The sequence below is a fragment of the Balaenoptera physalus genome, assembly GCF_965194825.1.
Source record: "Balaenoptera physalus genome assembly, chromosome: 3".
Taxonomy (NCBI): domain Eukaryota; kingdom Metazoa; phylum Chordata; class Mammalia; order Artiodactyla; family Balaenopteridae; genus Balaenoptera; species Balaenoptera physalus.
In genome coordinates, this window is record NC_138890.1 from 165,462,569 (window position 1) to 165,476,087 (window position 13,519).

The window sequence follows — 13,519 nt, forward strand, 5'->3', positions numbered from 1 at the left end:
ATGTGAATAAAGACCTTAGGGACACAATGGCTTCCACAGTCAGCGGTCACTAAAGTACAGGCTCTACAAGAGCGCCGTACTGTTAAATAACTCACAGTTGCTGGAAATACCGTAGAGAGATTCAAAAGGAATGTAAGGGACAAAATTGCTGACATGCAAGTCCACACACCAGAGGCCCATTAAGCTTTTGGCTCATCTCCCAATATTCTACAAATCTTCAGCTACATCTGAAGTCGCTTATGGTCTTTCCAGATAGCTCAGAGAAAGACAGTTCCATCTGCATTTTCTCAAACACAGGAGGAGGGAAGTCCACAAGACACCCTTAGAGCCCTCCAACTTTCCTAGGAGAGGTTAGTGTACTCAAAACAGCATTCAAATTAAATATTCAAAGATATATTCCTCCCTCAAAGACTACATACTCCAAAGCACCCTTAGTGTTTCTGAACACTTTAAATGATAACATTACCAAACCCTATACCTGACCATGACCGACCCCCCTTTTTTCTCTGCCTCCAAACTGGAAAGCCAAAAAGAGTCTAGGACCCCATGAAGACTCCTGGCACGTTCAGCCTTGAAACTGTCAAAGGCCCTCACAGACTCATCAGGTGCCTATTTTCCTTTGGAAACCAGAGGTCAAGTGTACAATGGGAGCTACTGGTCCATATCTCCCTCCTCCTGTACCTCAACTTCTTGCATCTCTTATGGAATCATCCAATTCTTTGCAAGACTGGAAGAATGGAGAAGTTTAGAAAGACCTTTCTCCAAGTGACCTTTTGTAGGCAAGCAAAAATTTAGCTCGAGTTATTTCACCACTAGAATACCAAACTGAATTTATTCTACTTACTGTTCTTTTTGTGGTAATCACCAATCTCTACAGAACACAAAGGGAACAATAAAAGGACATGAAAACCAATATGGTTCAACAACAGGACAAAGCACTCACAGACGTGGTAATCTTGTCACAAAGCACATTCCCAAGCTTCGGATGGACGTACCTTAAGGACAATTTTATTATCTGAAGTTGGCGTCCTCCCCACCCACAGTGCAAATTTGCAAGGATCTCCTTCAACGTGTTCTGTGACACCCAACTCTGAGGTCTGGATAAAAAGACAATTACATAATTAGGCAACAGTAAAATTCTGGCAGGATATAGAACAGAGACAAAGGAAACCGTTTTTGGTGACTTGTGCTCACGCTAGGTTGTAATGACACAGTTTGTTCACACTGATACATACTCCTTAGACCTCACTTTAGTTAAAATGAGGAAATTTTGTTCTTAGGCTACACATGATTGGCTTCATCTCTTTCGCTTCCTCTGAGCACCTCCACTGGAAATCCTGATGCAGGTCAGCAAGCAAATCCAGAAGAAGAAAACCAAAATATCTAGAAAGTCCTATTTCCTATTATCTGGAAAATCAAGAGTTGACTATTTTCAACCTTATAAACAATAAAATGAGTCTGTCCTAGTTGCAAAAGAGCTGCTACCATGCACCTTCATTAACGAGCTAGCTTCACAGAAGAAGCTAAATGATATTTTAAAACGCAGTTCCTTTCCAATGTGTTTATCGATAGCATTAATGTTTAATATTTCGCCAATCATGTTAAGGGCTAAGAGACAAACTTTCTCTCTATAATACATGCATTTGCAGGAGATGCAGAACACGGAAGAGTGTAGATGAAGGTCAACATCTTCATCCTCCCCCGCAATCAGGTTCACCCCAATGCATTCTCTCCCTTCCAGCAAAGGAAGTGATTCATAATTGTGGCCTCTGAGGGAACCTTAACTTTTAAAAGATAAATTAAGTGAAGATGTATCAGCTTCTAAAACAGACTAGCTTGGTCCCTAGGGACTGATTAAGGCCAGCAAGTGAAATTATTAGCCAGCAATGCTTCATGTTTTCTTTCCAGTTACAATATGATCTAAAATGATGTAAGGTGGGCTGTGATCCAAAAGACAATCTCAAACAGGAAACAAGCCAAAGAAAATGGTATGCCTATCATTAGCTTGAACTTGCAAACTCCAGATTATTATTAAGATGATTTCTACACTTGGTAGTATTCTATTACTTTGGGAATTTGATTAATACGTGGATATCATAAAAACGTATAATGTATAAGTTGTCCAAAGTCCAAACATCTACCAATATTTATAAGTGATCTGCCATATCTTGTGAAGAAACCAAATTCTACCGTATTTTCTATTCTCTGATTGTGATTTTTTTCCTCCCCCGCCCAGCAATTTTGTGTTGAAAGCCCTCTGAGATATCGCCCACGAAGGCAAGGTGAGGATGACACCTGCCCGAGACTTTTCGGAGCGTTGACCTGTGGTTTATAGATACTCGTGTGGGGCTGCCAGCCGTGGAAAAGAGCACCAGGTGTGTTTCTCTTGCCCGGAAGTACGCCGACAAGTTAAAGAAGAATTCAGATGCATCACTCTATCTACCAGGTGCTCAAGGGAGGCTGTCTCCAGGCAGGTGGGGTTGTGTATCTTTAAAACGATTTCCGCTTACAACATACATTTTCTCTAATAATGGTATTCTGCTGCTGTTTTTCGTATCTGTATTTTTAATGAAAACATCAAACTTCATCATTAAGAGCCCACAGTGAGCCACCCAGTAGGCTGCTTCAATAAATTCCAATGTCGGTGAATGAAATATTAATTATAAGGATACGAGACCTTACTTAGTCATAGTCTAACATGATTGATTTATTTATAAAGCTAGTTAAGGCACACAGGAGAGAAATAATTTAAGTTCACTTACAAAGTGTCTTCTTACCCTGCAGCTGGATTCTACGGAATTTAGAAAAAGCAAGTTTCCTAAGTCTACGGACACTCAAACTCACAAGCGCCCTCTAGTGGACTCAAGGCTGTTCGAATTTCACTGAAGAAGCTGCTTCAGAGTCACACTTCAGGAGTTTGGGAGGTTAAACTGAAGGCCACACACAGTAATTTTTCTCTGACCACAAGAAGCTGCAACTGTGTCACCTTTAAGCTTACAATTCTGAAGGCCTATACTTACAAACAATTTGCTTTTATAAAGGTACTTGCTTCTGCCACTGGAATCTTTCACTTCTTTACTAAACACTAAGGACATTTCAAAAAGGAAGAGGTGCCGTTCTCGACCCTTCCGAATTAAGGTTTTCGGGTCCCACACTTGGAAGGATTCCTGCAGGATGAGTTCTCCCTGAGACTCAATGTTTTCATCAAACCCTAGAACACGAAAAAAAGGAGGCACGGTCAATTCGAAAGAAAATGAAAAATGATGCAGTAGTAGCATTATGGCTACTTAAACATTTGCAAAACGCCCATCCGTTACATCTCCGATTAAAGTTTCCCATCTGGGCCTCTGGCTCCAGCCTCCCCGGCACTGACAGAGGATCATTATTCCTCAAATACAACTTTGCATATATTTTCCCGTGTTCAAAACAAACGCAGCCTTATTCTGTAGGTCCCACCTCCTCACCCGTGAGATCTGCTTTCAGCCCGGCCCGCAGCGTCACTCACAGCGCTCCAGCACACAAGCCTGCTCCGTCCAGAAGCGCTCACCGACCACCCCCCACCTGCCACCAACTTCCAGCTGCGTCTCGACCCTCTGCTCCCTCAGCCTGGAACATCCTCCCCGGACATTCTGCTGAAGTCCCAGCCCTTCTTCAAGGCCCCGGTCTGGCCTTCCTTCTGGGAGACGTCCCCTTCCTTGGGGGGTTTCTCTCCTCTGGACACGAAGCTCTTCAAGCGCGTCCGTCGCGCTCTGGTCACTGGCTGCCATTCACTGCGGCTGTCTCTTCCTGAAGTGGCCGACACCCGGGCAGGGGCTGCTAGCCATGTGCCAGCCTCCAGGGGCCCCCCTCCTCGACGAGCAGAAGCCCCTCCGCGGCCGCTCAAGCCAGCACTACATTTCCCAGCCCCCCCTGCGGCCAGGAGCAGCCACACGCACGCTCACCTACGCCCGGGCCACGCGGGGAGACTCGGGCACAACTTCCGGCTTCTGCCCTTCGAGCTGTCCCCTCCCCGCTCTTTCCCCACATCCTGCTAGATGGAAGGCTAACGTGGCCTTGACACACCCTGCAGCTGGCCAACCAGCAAAACGTCCAAGGAGTGGAGAGAGAGCAGCTGGACAGAGCCTGAGTCCCTGGTGACGCCCTGAGGGCTGCCCACCAGCCCGGCATTTTACATCAGAGGGGGAAAAGGTGCTCCGGCTTGGCCTCTGATTTGGGGGGTCTCTGTAACTAACAAATAGCAGCACCTCTGCCCTAACTGGGAAACCGTTCAATGTGACCTGTGGTGACCACACAAGCTGGCTAAAGCGTTTGGGGCAGGATTACTTCACCGGACGCGGGGGGGGGGGGGGGGGGGTTGGTCACGTGGCGCCGGCGGGAGGCGGGGCGACGTACCTTCCAGCATGCTCAGGTGCATGGCATCGTTGGCCCGCTTTGGCACGCTGAGCATCACCTCCAGGCCGTCCTTAATCTCCCCCTTCCCCTCCTCGCAGCACGTGAGCAGCTCCTGTGGGAAACCAACACCGTGAACGAGCCCAAGAGAGCAAAATGCTCCGCTACGGAGGTCTTTGCAGAAATGAAAGAGTTTGTGAAAATCCATGACTTTCACGATAAAAACAGACTGTGGTCAATTGGGCAGGGATTCGCATAGAGAACGAATGATAAACCTGAACTGCCTCTTAATCCAGTGGATGCAAGGGTTTGTCCTGCGCAAATCAGGACGTTTCTTCAGTTCAGAGGAAACCAGATGCAGTCAGAGATTAAAACGAAGTTAGTGTACACGTCAACTACCGAGCCTCAAAAATGACAAATAAAATATTTAATCAGTGTAGCAAAGCACAGTCAGCTAGTGGTTACATCCGAAGGTCAAGCCAGAGTCCAATTAGCACTGCTCTGCTTGCACAGGATCCCAGCATGATTCTGAGCCCTCTGGTGCCGCGAACATGACGTCCCCTCTGCCCTGGAGCTGCCCTGTCTCACAGTGGGAACAGCATCGCTGCACAGTTACCTACAGGGAAACGCTTCTTCTCTGTGCTGGGACATTCAGAAAGCTCTAGTGATTGCAGCACGCCTCCCCGGGCATAATTACATTTCAGATCTGCGTAGGGGAACACCTGTCATTAGATGAGTGACAGCAGGACAACAGATTCACATTCTGGTGGGCTCCAAGATATTTTCTCACCAGCGCATATATGATTTTTATCAGGCAGTAACAGTAACAACAGCTTTCTGTGTCCTGGTGCTCAACAAGAGGGACGTGGCCCTGCAGTCAGCTTTGGCCATACCCTAGATGGTTTCGGGCAATGCAGCTGCCTGACAGGCCCCTCTTCTCATGGCCAGATGATGTGCACCTATTATTCTGAGCAGCTTGGCAAAAAGTGCCTTAAAACTGCAATGTGCTGAGACTAACTTCACTGTCAGAAAACCCTCCTCGTTGGGGAGCCAGCATAGCTCATGACTGCTCTCTTGAAGAACCCCTGGGCAGAATAAAGTCAGGTTTTATAAATTAAAGCAGAGGTTTAACAGTGAAAGACTAGATGTGAGGTCACCGAGGAAGAGATCTTTACTAGAATCTCGTGCTAAAAACAAAACCCATCAATCCTGAGGACACTAAGAGGTAAATTGCCTTTGCAGAATTAGAAAGCAAAGGGCAAACGTGAATATAAACAACTTAGCCTCCTGACTTTTATTTCATGTTTATAGCAACCACATATTTCTGCCGTGGTGGTCATAAAATCACTTAATGGGGTTCTGATACCGAAGTGCAGGAGAGCTTTTCCAATATAAGAATGCCATAATGGTATCCCTTCACAAAAGAATGTAGCCACTTTTTACTGTTTCTAGATTTTTTTGTATTAACAAAAAGGGTAAAAATTAGGGTTTCAGGCATTCATAACTTCATCTTCTGTATTTCTTTTATATCTAGAAAAATTACATGATCATCTGCTATTGCTGTGTTAGGACCGAACTGGGGACTTAGTTGGGTTCATGCAGTGTTCTTACTGGGATGAATGGATGTGGGTACGTTCTAATGTTTAATAACATTCACCAGCCAAGGAAACGGTGGGGTAAACACCATGAGATAGAATTTGTAAATTATTTTTCTTGTAGTCAAGGAAACGTGCGTCAATTATATGTAATGAATTCTGTAACAACTCTTATCACAAATTCTAAGTTTTCTTCAGCATTCTATTGTCAGAACTAATCATTATTTGATTTTTACAAGTGTGATTTTAACTATAATCATTCATAACCAAGAGACAGCAGAGGTCAGTCTGATACAAGTCATACTGGGAACAGTGGTACTAAATCATCCAGGACTGACAAGTTTTCCTTCCTTTCTCATTTTATGTTAGGGACTAGGGTGAGTCAACAAAGTTCAGGTGCGTGATCACGAGACATACTATTATTTACCAGATGGCACTGACAAGTCGGTCGGGGCAATAAATGGCAATGAGTTATAAAATAACATTAATTTGCTAGGTGTTATTTCAAAAACTCAGGGTACTTTACATACATAAAACAATGTCAAAATGATAATGCACAGTGCATAAAATTTTTCAGGTTGAAGAGGCTTCATACATACTTTTAAAAGGAGCTGATACTTTGTTATTCGCTGAACAGGTTTAATAAGGTAGGAAGAGATGGAATTGGCTAACCCGTGCCGCTGTTGTATCTCCTGAATTAAAAAAAAGCACACACACACACACCACTGTGTAAGTCAGATAACAGGAACTAAAAATTTACATTCATTTACCCCCCATGATGAATACACACAAACCACTTTTTCTAAAGTAGAAATCACTATTGCTTCTTTTAATAAGCTCAACGTAAAAATAACAAGTCTCGGTCATCACTTTAAATACTAAAGACACAGCGCTTCCCCTGTATTACAGGCCTTCACGTGCAGAGGTCAAGCAGGGAAGCCAACCACTCCTGGTGCCGGCATCACCGCGCCCGCCCGGCAGTCAGACTCTCCCGCTGCGGCTCCTGAAGCTTCGGCCACGTGCGCACCCTCGTCACAGACCACATCGCAACCCTCCCTACTGGAGGCTCCTGTCGTCCTCGCTATAAGGAAGTCCTCTCTCCTGCTTGCTCTCATTTTCACACCAACCTACTGTATTTGCAGTATCTTAGCTCTTGGCATCCTCCTTAGGGCAAGGGTTTTTTTTAATGACTTGTGATTCCAAACAGCACACGTGCCATATGCTCAATGAGGCCTTCGATAATCCTAACTGCACGGAACTACAGTGTTGAGCTCCACATAATGGCCAAGACCCAGGGTCGTGTGAAATACCAGAAAGAAAAGGCCTCCCTGGGCTGGGAGCAGGCTTCATATGCACCCAGGCAGTGATGTGTAACTACTGGTCGTGAGAATGGCAACGAAAATAGGGGCATCTACAGGCAGGGCTCCACCTCAAAAGACAGGAGCTAAAATGTATCCTAATTTCCCAGACTTTCGGAGAAGAGCAAGATGACCACACTCGGCCATGTACAAACGTAAAGACGGAAACAAGTCTGATACCCTCGTGGCCTCATGCACCAAATTATACATAAAATTCGAAAGCACCCTGTCTTTTAATCAAAATTTATTTGGCACACATTTGACTCTGTTCTGGAAACCCCCAAATCACTCTATATATTATATCACGAGGCTCCATCACCTTTCGTACTAAATAACCTCCCTGCAACGTGGTCTCAAAAAAGATGAACTATGTTTACACCAATGAGAATATAATTAATGAACCTCCCAATGGTCTGAGCTGTTAGAGTGCTATTTGTAAAATTTTACTGATAGGCCACTTCTGGAAGTTAATAACGTCATGAAATTGAAATGGGAAAAATAAATGATCGAAAAAGATTCAAAGTTTTTTTTTATAGAGGGGAAAAGAAGCTTAATTTAATAGTTTATACTCATACTTTTTACATGATATTACATGGAAAAAATTAATGACTATATATAAATTGTAAGTAATGACATATATACACATGTATATATTAAAATCTGAATTTTTTACAGATATACAGCTTGCAGTATTTGAGAAGCATCTTTTAAAAACAGAATATAAGAATATCCCATTATAAATGTGACAGATAAAAATGGTATCATGCCGGGGCTTCCCTGGTGGCGCAGTGGTTGAGAATCTGCCTGCCAATGCAGGGGACACGGGTTCGAGCCCTGGTCTGGGAGGATCCCACATGCCGCGGAGCAACTGGGCCCGTGAGCCACAACTACTGAGCCTGCGCGTCTGGAGCCTGTGCTCCACAACAAGAGAGGCCGCGATAGTGAGAGGCCCGCGCACCGCGATGAAGAGTGGCCCCCGCTTGCCGCAACTAGAGAAAGCCCTCGCACAGAAACGAAGACCCAACACAGCCAAAAATAAATAAATAAATAAATAAATAAAAATTTAAAAAATAATACAGACATACATTAAAAAAAAAAATGGTATCATGCCATCCATGAGGTGACAGTTATGAGTCATGCTGCATTTTGTGTACACGAAATGCAACTTAGAAAATATCACAGCTTCTTTAGTAATCTATTACTTACATCAAAGTAGGATCCTGCATGCTCTAATATCAGCTGAGTAGAATCAGGCTTATTTTTGCAATATGTGACATACATCTGAAACTTGTCTGCCTATATAAACAAAAAGAAAATTAGACTATCTCTTTCAAATGACAATAAATCAAATTCTGATAAACTTTTGTGTAGAAAAGAAGCTGTGTGTATAAATGAAATTCAAGCCCCCAATTTAAGAAACCCTACTTTATAAAGAAAGCTATTAAAATAAGAAACACATCCTGCTAATAGGACACACGTCCTCCCCTGGCCTGGAGAGTAGGGGCTGGATGCCGGCCCCTCTTCCCATGATGCTATGTGCAAGCGTGAGTGTCACACTTAGAGAGCAGGGCCTGATCACCAGGTCACTTGCCTCCTTCCCTCCCTCCCGACCGCACAATCCTCCCAGGCAGGGCTGGGCACTCATGATTTACCTGCGAATCCCCAGGGCCATGCAGAGGCCTGACACACTAACTCAACATTCTATTTCAAACCATCACGACTATCAATAAAAAGCTTATTCCACATTAATAACTAGCTGGAGAACGTAATTCTTTGAGGTAAAGTCTACTTCTCTCTCTGTAGACACCAGGAGAAAATGGCAACACTTGAGAAATGAACAGTATTCCTTCCAACTTCCCTCAAAGCAACTGTGACAGAACAAGCAGCTGAGGTTTCATTACCCAAGTTACAAAGCAATGTCCAACGTCCTCTGGCAACTGTTCATATTTTTCCAGCTCTTTTAGGAATATGCTGCAGAGAGAGAAAACGATACTAAATGATTACGGTGTTTTAAAACATTTGACTAGTGCGATATGCCGGGAATTAGACCAAGCATACTGTGAATTCAGACGATGTCAAACTTCATCATTTTAATCAAATGCAGTGAAAACTGTAACTTCTAGATTTTAACTTAACAAAATGTAGAGCAAGTGCTCTGAACTAGGGTAAGTTATTGCGACTTTCAAAGAGTTAACCAGTTTAGCCTTTGAACACTTTCAACAGTAGCTTACTTCTGGGGAAGTGGTATGTTTAGTAGCTAAGGACATAATTTAGGGAGGTAAACACTCAACCTAGAGAACCCGTTTAGATGCTAGCGTCCTTGCTGGGGTCGGGGGCAGGGAAGCAAGGAAGACACGGCTTGCTCTGGTCCAGCATCATCTTTCCACAGGCTATTTGGGCTGCAAAGACTCCACCTAGAGGAGCTTCTGCTGCCTTGTTTTTGATCTTGAAAATAAAACCATGTGCCTCCTATGGCCTGTGGAAAGTGCACTTTATTTTGGTCACACTACACATCTGTTCAGTCCTCAGTTCCTTCCTCCTTCTTCTTAGAAAAGACCAAACACCAGCCGGCAGCCCACAGAGGGCAATTCTTTCTTTTAACCCTAAGAAGTAACTGATGCAGCAGCTGATGACAAAGGCTTGAGAGAAGTTAGGGTTCCTACAAAAACAGCTTTCAGTTTTCCTAATCTCATTTCTATAAAAAGTAAATACAAAGTTGAGTCTCTGCTAAAATAGTCTCTAGAATGTCTGTCCTTGTGAAGCAAGTCTGGCAGGCTTCCTTCAAATTTCAACAAAATCACTGGAATCTATGCTTATTTACTGGAAACTTTCATTTGTCATGAAACTTTAGCACAGATTTCCAGAGTAGCTAATGAGGTCCCCAAAGATAAAGCCACTCACTTATTGTGAAACTCATAGATTTCCTGCATGTTCCCGAAGATAATGAGCTCTTTGTTCACAATGCCCGGCGGGATCTCCTCCACACCACTGGTCATTTCCCACAGGTAGGTCTGGCCGGGAGGGAAACAGAGAGGGTTAGAGGAAAACCCATACCTCACCTTCAAGAAACAGGTACTCCTGACCTCTGTAAATACGTACCCAGAGTTAATGTATAATTGAAAATACATCTTAACAATACAACCTTTTGCAAAAAAAACATGAGGAACTATTTTTTTAAAATCTCAGTTGTTATTAATACTTGAGAATAGTTTCCATACTTTTCAGCTCTAAATGTATTCCCAGCTTCAAATTTTGGGATAAACCTACTCCACAAGGTACAGCAAATATTCGTTAAACTACTGAGCATCAGGTGCCAATCATAATCGGTAGGCACATTTCTCTGAAGCTGCTGTAAAATTCTACACAGAGAGAATGTCAGCCAGGCCATCATGTGGTAAATGGAATGAGAGGATTAGTGCTGTATCATCTCTGTAATGAGCAAAAACACGCCTAGAACTTCACAGAAGTGCAGCAACATGCACAGAAGGCGGCTCGTGCACACTTCAAATTTCAAAAATAACAACAAAACGTGATTATTTTAAGAACTGCCAACAGGTAAGAATAAACAGCAACACTATACTCCATCTAAATAAATAAGCAGAAAAACTTACTTACATCCATACACTCCCGGAGGTCTCTTACGTAAGCCTTTTCAGTTTGAATTAGCTCAGCCATTATGAACCTTAAAGCAGAGGAAAAGACAGCAACTAGTTTAGTTCACAGTCAGGATACATGCTTATTTTAACTATTTACTTTTAGGGTCTATGAGATAATAAGGTGGTTGAAAAAGCATTAGTCAGTGATATGTTCTGGAGAATTAAAGCAAGAATAGATAGAAGAATTAACAGTATCCAGTAACCAATTCAAAGGAAAACACATTCTGGAAAAAATTTTGTTAAGGTACCTACTGGTCATGGTTTCTCAACTTGGCAGTACTGACGTTTGGGGCTGGAGGATGCTTTGCTGTAGGACTGTCCTGTGCATTATAAAACGTTTCGCAGCATCCCTGGTTCCGCCCACTAGATGCCAGTAGCCCTCCCCCCTCCCCACTGGGTGACAACCAAAAATGTCTCCACATATTGCCAAATGTCCCTCCGGGGCGACAAAGCTGGCCCCGACTGAGAACCACTGGTTTAGGGCAATCTTTTGTCTTTATTAATATCTAGTACAGTTTACTAATTAGCAACTTCCAAACAGCTGCACTTGTGTTATTAATTTCTTCTCCTTAGTATTATTACTCATGACCTACTGATGACAAATGACACTAAAACAACTTGTCAACCACATATGAAATGGGGGCGCATGGACAAAAACAACAGGATACTGTTTCTGCATCAGGTGACAAGGGGACAGTGGACACGGTGGCATTTTTGCTGTAAAAACTAAGCACATTCAGAGCAATGAAAAGTATTAACACTGCTTGATTTCAAAGCACACACAGAAGTAAGCATCTTTGCCCAAGTGACATTTTCTTCACTTTTTCAATGAATCCTGGCAGGCTCTTAAAGACAAGCTTACTCTTTCCTGCGGGCAGATTTCCGTTTTTCTTCATTAAGTTCATGAGCGGCATCGCGGAGTTTCACCTCTGACCCGGGGATACTGGCCGGAATGATATCTAGCTGAAGACTTTTACTCTGTGGAACAAGGGAGTCAATGAACTTCAGTTAATTAAATCGACAAACAGTACACGAAGGAGAAAACAGTCATTTATTCAGTTTGCACAAAGCAATTTACCGATTTGTTGGAATCTGAAGAAATCCCCAGGGCTTTCTCCAAAGAGGTCCTGTACTTCTCCATCCGCAGAGAGAAGTCTCTGTACCTCTTATCCACGGCAGTGACACATTTTTTTATCTCTGCCGCATGGGCATGCCCCTTTTCACAAAAGCCATCAGCCAGCTGTATCAATAGCTTCACTCTCTCTTTGGTTTGCTGCAAAAAAACAACAGGAAAGTATTGTGAAGCAAATGAACCCAACTGCCAGAAACCAGAAACATAGTGGCAACTTGCCTACAACTCTGAGCTCTGAACAGGAAAATAATTGCTGGTGACAGAGACTCAGACTGAAACCCTCAGTCCACCCAATTCATCTCCCCGATCCTAGACTGGCTCCGTTTCCTCAGCTCTTCCGCAATGAATGGCATTTTTATGACCTCGAGGAAAAAGCCTGGACTGTCTCTGGACGGTGTCTTCACCTGGTGGACGCTCGGTCACTCTGCAGAATGAACAAGTGGGCGCTCACTCGGGACGGCCTCTACAGTCCACGACGCTCCTCCTGCGAAGGCCGGAGGTACTGCTTACAGACACCTCCCGCCTTACGCTTGTTTATTCTGTGTCCCCAGTTAGACCGAAAGCCCTTTTAGGGCAGCAGCCATCTGAGATTTTCGTTCTCCTGGAGCCTATGTGGCTAAGCCCCCGCCGCCGCCCCCCGCAGATACTCAACCAAATCCCTGATGCCGCGGCACCACAGCATGCGCTTGTTTCTTCTTTAATTCTCAGTAGACCCGGAGGAAAAGTCACGACTAGGGAAGCTGCCTTCATAGAGGTATTTTAAACTTAGTTCCTGTTTTAAAACTCTCTCTCAGAAATACATTTATTTCATTTTATATGCACATAGAAAGATCTTTAAGTATGACTTTCCTACTCTTATAGCCAAGGATAACCATAAAACACTGGTCCGACAGATAGATGGATAGATACATACATACATACGGCAGTGATTTCACTCAAATCTGATTCTTCAACAGATTTTTCGTCACATCCATTTCATTTATTATTTCACTCATTATGACTTACTACTTATATCATTTGTTGTTACCATTTCATTTAGTCCTTAGGCTTCCTTCAACATTCCCACTGGCACTTCATAAGAGTACAGTTACTCTTCTGCTATGGAACCTGCTTTTCTCACTTAGGCTTTAACTAGAAAATCTTTATGACTAACACTCAGGAAATTGACTTTAAAAATCCCCCAAAGGAAGGAGGTCAGGGTTCAAAACCTGGATAAACTATCTTACTTTGTACAGTAAAAGTTTTGAGCAGAGTTCACTAGGCAGCCTGCAGAGCCAGCTGCAAGCATCCTCAGACTCTACACGACCCCCCACCCCCACCCCGGGCTCCTCCGCAGGGTCCAGCTTGCCCACCACCCCTCCAGGCTTGCTGGCCTCCGCCTCTGTGCAC

The 13,519-nt window shown here is 43.7% G+C and overlaps 1 protein-coding gene across 6 annotated transcripts in view; it reads right to left on the minus strand.

The window, feature by feature from the left end:
- Positions 1-13,519, minus strand: part of TRIO (trio Rho guanine nucleotide exchange factor) — a 373,890-nt gene that overhangs the window by 94,659 nt on the left and 265,712 nt on the right. For 4 of the 6 annotated variants that reach the window (XM_082458353.1, XM_082458351.1, XM_082458350.1 and 1 more), the window contains exons 22-32: positions 12,077-12,271; positions 11,861-11,976; positions 10,958-11,024; positions 10,244-10,353; positions 9,244-9,313; positions 8,549-8,638; positions 6,584-6,676; positions 4,393-4,504; positions 3,021-3,211; positions 996-1,097; positions 845-871 (exon numbers count right to left, since the gene is read on the minus strand). In XM_082458353.1, the coding sequence (XP_082314479.1) occupies positions 845-871; positions 996-1,097; positions 3,021-3,211; positions 4,393-4,504; positions 6,584-6,676; positions 8,549-8,638; positions 9,244-9,313; positions 10,244-10,353; positions 10,958-11,024; positions 11,861-11,976; positions 12,077-12,271 (1,173 nt within the window). The remainder of the gene's footprint in view (positions 1-844; positions 872-995; positions 1,098-3,020; positions 3,212-4,392; positions 4,505-6,583; positions 6,677-8,548; positions 8,639-9,243; positions 9,314-10,243; positions 10,354-10,957; positions 11,025-11,860; positions 11,977-12,076; positions 12,272-13,519) is intronic. The other 2 variants (XM_082458354.1, XM_082458352.1) reach the window with 1 other exon arrangement.